This window comes from Atta cephalotes (assembly GCF_000143395.1).
Source record: "Atta cephalotes unplaced genomic scaffold scaffold00008, whole genome shotgun sequence".
NCBI classification, from domain to species: domain Eukaryota; kingdom Metazoa; phylum Arthropoda; class Insecta; order Hymenoptera; family Formicidae; genus Atta; species Atta cephalotes.
This window is the reverse complement of record NW_012130072.1, coordinates 2,508,078-2,515,361: the sequence shown is the minus strand read 5'-3', so window position 1 is coordinate 2,515,361 and position 7,284 is coordinate 2,508,078. Positions and strand designations below refer to the sequence as shown.

Sequence of the window (7,284 nt, the reverse complement as noted above, 5' to 3'; positions counted from 1 at the left end):
ATAATATATATATATATGTGTGTGTGTGTGTGTGTGTGTGTGTGTGTGTGTGTGTGTGTGTGTGTGTGTGTGTGTGTGTGTGTGTGCGCGCGCGTGTGTGTATGCATTTGAAATTTTTAATTCTTTAGATTACTAAACCACAGATACAGAAGGAAGAGGATCGTTAAATCCATAACATGAGGTCAACGGCACTAAGAGGAGTCAGAGAAATTGTCGAATATTCATTTCCGAATCGTAGGATTTCAAGCAATTCCTAATTGAAGCCAACGGTAGCCGCAGCTTAAATCAGCAAATGCCGGCGAGGCTGGTCAGTTTCTGGAATAGCCGCCATTCTGCGTCCATACTAGATTGTGGTTCCATTTGCAAGATACGTATCGAGCAGTGGGCAATTTCCTAACAGCGATACACAGGGTGTATACAAAGTCTCCGTGCATTCTCGTGAAATCGGTGGCTGTTACTATAAATTAAACGTTATCGGATCGCGAAAAATATAATAAAAATCTTAAAAACGTTTTATAACGTTATTTATATTTTCTAAGCATTCTTTAGATATTCGAATTGTTTGAAAAATGTAAATCCAGTTCAGGCTTCCCAAACTTGCATAGATCGTGACCCACTTTAAAAAATGGCAAATATCTGCAATTTATTTAGCTTAAATAAATATGGAAAAACGGATAAATTAATTATTTATTTATATTATGTACTTTATTTATATTATTATACTGCTCCAACTTTTTAATTTTTTATTGAATACAATTTTATAAATTTATTTCTCAGATATCTACATATATAATGTACGTGTGAAGAATGCCTACATTTTCTTTTTTAGTTGACGATAGCTTTGATTGATCATCGATGCAATTTATTTTTAGACATGAAAAGTTTAATAAAAAAGTTTTACAAAAAAAATTTTTGATCAAAATTGATGGAAATTAGACCATGGTATTCTTATGTATTTTGACACTTTGGATACGATGTTCAAATCGTTCCATCACATTTTTTTTTTATTGATGGAAAATATTATATTACATTTATAGTGTAAAAGATATTAAAAACCAGCCCATAAATGATTCTAAAAATATAGGAAAATTGAATTATTTTCCATCGATAAAAATTGTGATGCAATGGAGCAACTCGTTTCATAGCGTCAAAATACTATGGCATCATCTTTAGATCAAACAATTACACATACAAAAAATTATATATTTTTTAAATACCTGTGTAATTGTAGTTTATTTCAAAATTTTGTTTTGACTTCTACCATTGCTACATTGTTACAAATTCGATTTTATACATGTATAAAGTCATGAAACGCACGTGCACGCAAGTACAACTATTCAAAATAACGAAGTGTGATTTAATTTTCAATTTTTTCGTAAATTCCCAATTCATTAAAAATCAGCTATGATTCATCGATGAGCCATAATTGATCTTTGGAAATCTCTTATAGATTATTACTGAAAAATTTTTATCTGACTTTATAAGACTCAACAGTTTGAATACGTATATGCAGTTATTAGATGAGAAAATATGTCGATATCAACTTATATTTACTCTCAATATATAGAGAAACGGTATGATGAGAAAACACTTTCGGATGCGTGACCGGGTCACGCAGATGTCGAGATCAAGATTGTGTCACGAAAAAGATGATGTTCTACCTCTCGTCACGTTCGTCGGATACGAATCTCCGAGCGATGACCAAGAAGTAATGACCGGGAAGTCCGGTAGTAGAGAGATCGTCTTGGGGAAGTTGTTCGCTGTTGATTCAGCACTAGTCTGCAATGGCGAACACCTGTTACCACTATCTCGAGTTTAATCAAGGTCCTGGCTCCCATAGGAGCGGCTACAAGTGCGGCTCTCTAACTGACGTGATGCCGCGGGACGACCAGGTTTAGCGCGTCGTTGAGCGCTCGTTAAAATCGACTATCGGAAGTACCGATCACCAGCGACCGTCCAGCAATATTCAGGTCACCCTTGGAATACCATTTAACATACGCCGAGCGTTGTACAAGGCCTCCTACCGGGTGTTGCACTTCAATATTGAAATATGGTTCATAAATGTCGATTTTAAATGAGATAGAAACTAATGGTTGCGTTCAGAAGAAAAAGCAACTTTGCTACTGTCGTGAGATTCTTTAATATGATTTATACATTTAAATTTAGTGAGGAAAAAAGAGTAAGATCAATTATATTTTTAGAATTTTATAATATTCAGTTTCTTCTGCTGAATAAAGTAGCTTTATTGCATCGTTTCCAAAATTAAAATATATTTCTCGTTACGTTGTGTTTTCTGCAAAAGACATCAAACGATACTCGAAACTTCGAAATTCCGTGAAAAACATGCAGTTACATTAGAATGTGAAATCGCAAATTATAATTACAAAGGAAGCTAATTTTAAAGTTTTATATTACAAATTTCATATTTAAAATGATAAATTTCTTTCAAAGAATTTGATATCATGAACAAAGAAAGAAGAAAAAAGATGATAATTTATAATAGTGAAAGAAGAAAATTTGAGATTTTTCTCTTCTTCATTTTCAATTTCTTTCGTATTATATTGCTAATTAACTTTCTTCGTATGTCTTATGTACAAATTTATACGCCACGAAAGCAACCACGATTGCTTTAATATCGACGAAAGAGTAGTTTCTAGTTAAAGTTATAAATCACATGGATGAAACAGTACAGCTAAGTGGGACAATATTGCCAATATCATTTTCGATAACCAACCCATTATAAATAAATGTAAAAAGTTTCAATAAATGCCAAGTTATAAATACAAAAAACAAAATAATCTTCACTAATTACTTGTATTAGAAGATTTTGAAAAAATGTATTTCAGACGTAAGAAAAGCAAAATTTAGAGTAAAAATTTCGGTTCTGCAACCTAATGAAAATTTTAAAACAACATGCATCACAAATGAAGCGGTATACGACGTTGCTTACGGCGCTGCCAATTTACCGTTAAATAATTTCCATCCATTTTCGGCAGTATAAATGAATACGCAGAAATATCATTTAATTTTTCAGTAGCTTGAATAACGCATGTTAATTCGAATAAAATACATAAAAATCGCGAAGTCAAAATTAAGAGTGCATTATTAGACTAAACGTCATTATTGTTTCGAAAGTAATAAATTGTTGATCATTTTGTCGTTGACTTCGTGCACTGCACACATTTATGGCTTAGAAAATGTCGAATGTGTCCGAATGCTTCGCAAGGGAGAAGACGATTTAATTCCAGTCACGTTCGGCAAAGTCGCGTTCGTTGTCATTTGGCAGAAATATCTGAGTCAACGAGTCTTCGTGGGGATAGATGTGTGCAAATTATAAAATATTATGTAATCTAAAATTTCTCACAAGATACGATTCAATTTTTATCTTGTGTCAAAGTGTACACAGGATATTTTGAGATAGTTTAAACATATCTTTCTCAGCCAATTAAAAGAGGTTCGTTAAAGACTTGCCAGACAAACAAGAATAGAATATATGTTCTATTTATATAAATATATTATACGATTCAATACGTTTATCTTATACAAAATCAAAAAGTATACAGCTTTTTTGATATAACAATAACTCGATATTTAAATGCACATATTTTTCGATCAATTAAATGGGTTCACTCAACAAATTTATTAAACAAACAAATATGGTGTATGTTTTATTTATAAAAATATACGATTCAATTTTTATTTTATATAAAATTGTACACAAGATATTTTGAGTAGTAATATTTTAAATGTATCTTTAGAAAAATTTTAAACGTATCAAATTCATTAATGGGTTTATTAGGCAAACAAAAATAGAATGTTTTATGTATAAATGTACAATTCAGTTTTTATCTTATACAAAAGTGTACACAAGCTTTTTCGAGATGGTAACTCGATATTGAAATGCGTATTTCTCAGCCAATTAACCGGGTTCGTTAAACGAGTTCGTTCAATGGGTTTATTAGACAGGCAAGAATGAAGCTCATTCTATTCATAAAAATTCTATCAAATTCATTTATTTCAATTCGTTATATTACTTATTCATGTTGTAAATATAGTTCTTGCTTGTTCCGCAAGCAATGCCATTTTTCTTTTGCGCGATAGCAACGCGCGTATCTGAATGTTCGGCAACGTAATTGCACGTCAGGACGATAAATCCTTTCGGCCGAAGAAATTCTTGATCCACGGCACGCATCCTGTTCGGTGACAGGATCGTTCTAACAGAAGGATAAGGGATGGACGTAGATAAATCATGATGTTTTGAATGTCGGGAAAGGAAGCAAGAAGGGCGAGAGAAGATATGGGGCTGATTTCGTAATATTTTCTTTCTTGGTAGCTTTGTCTTTTAAAAAAAAAAATTGCCGCTGAATTTGCAATTATTTATATGAGCGTAATTTAACAATTTTATGAAATAACTCAATATATTAATACATGTTAATTTAAATCAATTTGTAGTTAAGTATCATCTTAAACGTCTTGCAAGAAAAATAATCTTTTCAATAATACATTAAAAAATTTTCAGACTTTAAGTTGATTTTTTTATTTTTTCTCAGTTCGTGTCTAACATAATTCACTCAGAAAGGAACGTAAGTCTGGATTTTCAAATTAATAACTAACAGCAATTTTAAAAATGTATCTAAGTTTTTAAGAATAACTGAGAATAACTAGATAAATTTTTTAAGAGATGTTTTAATGAAATTTAAAGATTTTCTATTTCACGCTCTAATTTTATAAATTCATTCAGGATTTCACGAATTACGGGTAAAAGAGACAGATATACTATCGGATGATTCCTAATGTTTCTGACAAACGTTTAGGGGTTGTTTTTCCATCACAGGTATTTGTTGTCAGCCAAGGACGAATCACACGCTTTTTTTTGTCTCGAATTTTCTTATCTTGGGAATTGACAGGATCCATAAACACTCACCATGAAACACTTACCCGGATAAAGGAAAAGTCTGGACCCGATGACAGCCAAAGGTCGTCGCTTCCACTGAGGAAAAACCAATCCCTTCAATACCAAAATATAGCCGCAACGACTGTATCCCACTAGATCTGGCAATGGCGATGCGGGTCCTGGCAAAAAAAGAAAAAGATTAAACGGTAAATAACTATTTACTAACGCTTTATCAACGTGCAAATGATTCAGGTGCCACTTTTTAGAGGCGACACATGCGACATTTTCTGAAATCAAAAGATTAAGGTTTTGATATGGTTACATAAATTTTCTAATATTCAAAAAGAAAGCAGATTTACTTAAAAAATGATTACATTACTGAATTTACGTTATAAATTTTATTATTAAAATTTATGATTTGTATCATAAATATTTATATTTCTTTTTAGTTTAAAAAAGAAACTGTTGTTATATTAGTAAATAAATATTTCAAAAAAAAACAAAATTTTTTTTTCATAAAAATGAAAATTATATAGAAATTATAAAATATTAAATGTATTATATATATTATACAGTTGTTAAAAAAATACCATTCACAAACAGCATTACATAGTAGATAGTATACATCATAAAAAAAAGCTTTAGTGAAAACTCAATCAGATCGAAAACTCAATTGTTTTTAAGATATTTATAAACAATTTTGTATGTTAGATCATAACTGATTTATTCACTTCTACGTATTGTATGTGACGTGAAGATTTATACCTCAGTGTTTACAAACTGCGTTATGAATATTCTGATTCAATTTCCATATACGCATTATAATGAAAAATTTCATCCGGAATCAGTAAACTGACATCAACCACCAGTCATTACAATTAAATGGACATTATGGGAGATTACTTTATTGAACCTATAATTCTCCCAAATGCTATTAATGTTACTTATCTCAATTTCTCTTTTCAAGTCATATGCAACATGTAGAAGAGACAATAAGTTAGTTATTATACTAACAGACAAAATTATTTATATCTAAGAAATGATTGAGCTTTCGACCTACGTTCACTAAGGCTTAGATGTATACTATTTACTATATAAATGCTAAATGGTTTTTTTTAACACTTTATATAGACATTAACATTAAAAGAAATAAATTTAAATATGTTAAATTACGTCAATATAATTACATAATACTTAAATAAAATTGTAAAAATTTTTTTTTATAAAATATTTATTTCTCTCTTTTCATCATTTCTGAAAGTCGATTCTATTCAAAACTGCTCTATATACTGCGGTATATGGAATTTTTCATTGCATATGCGGCGGCAAACGGCGCGCAGTGAAATTGAGTTACGTTCACAAACAGAAACGCAAATTTCCAGAGAGTTTTACAGACCATATGCGAGATGCGAATCAAAATATTATTTTTTCAACTCATTGCAATATAGACTTTTAAGCTAACTTGTAAAAAGTATCCGGTGTTGAATCACGCTCATAGTTTTCACACATTTTTTAACGGCAATTTTTCGATGCGTTGATCGTATAAATAGTATTTTGGTATTAACGTATTTGAAAATAATGTTTTTATATAAATTCTCGCGAGAGTAAAATTAATTTCAGATTTATATATATATATATCTACATTCATTGAATATGTAAAAGATACAAATATTATAAAATTAATGTATCTAATTTTCCTAAAATTATATGTATATATATATATATATATTATAACTTATTTTAAAAATACGCTTTTCAAAAATACGCTTCGATAAATAACACTTCAAAGTTTTTTATAAAAACACATTTAGAAATTGACCGATGCATGGCAACCGGACAAATATAAATGTGCAAGAAGTAAAATCTTCATTATCAGAAAAAAAGCAATTATTACCATGGCAGCGTCTGATATTTCCTTGTGGACGTGTAAATATCAGACTACGTCGCCCACGGCGAGAAATGCTCGCGAGCTTTGCTTTACCATCTCCGCGATAAAATCCAATAAATCGTGCGCGGTTATTAAAGCCAGCGTGCGTGAGCTTTATTGCGACTGGAAAATGCTATGGTACGAACAATATTCAACAATTTCAAAGGGAAAACGATTTATTATATGATCATGGATTCTGTTATTTTATTACATAAAAAAAAGTGTGACTGATCCTCTGGAAATGACCAACCATACTCCGAATGTGAGTAAAGAAAAATTAAAGCGGTAATGGATCTTGATAGTTACATCTTGGACGAACAATTTTTAATAAAATTAAAATTGAAATCTGATTATGTATGCATGCATTATGTATGTACGTATTATCTGAGAAAAGATACTTTTTCCTTACCTCACAAAGAAAGGAATATATATATATATATATATATATATATATATATATATA

The 7,284-nt window shown here is 30.5% G+C and overlaps 1 protein-coding gene across 1 annotated transcript in view; it reads right to left on the bottom strand.

The window, feature by feature from the left end:
- Positions 1-7,284, bottom strand: part of LOC105627338 (PH domain leucine-rich repeat-containing protein phosphatase 2) — an 82,930-nt gene that overhangs the window by 45,135 nt on the left and 30,511 nt on the right. Inside the window, exon 3 of the mRNA XM_012208624.1 lies at positions 4,939-5,073. Within this exon, the coding sequence (XP_012064014.1) occupies positions 4,939-5,073 (135 nt within the window). The remainder of the gene's footprint in view (positions 1-4,938; positions 5,074-7,284) is intronic.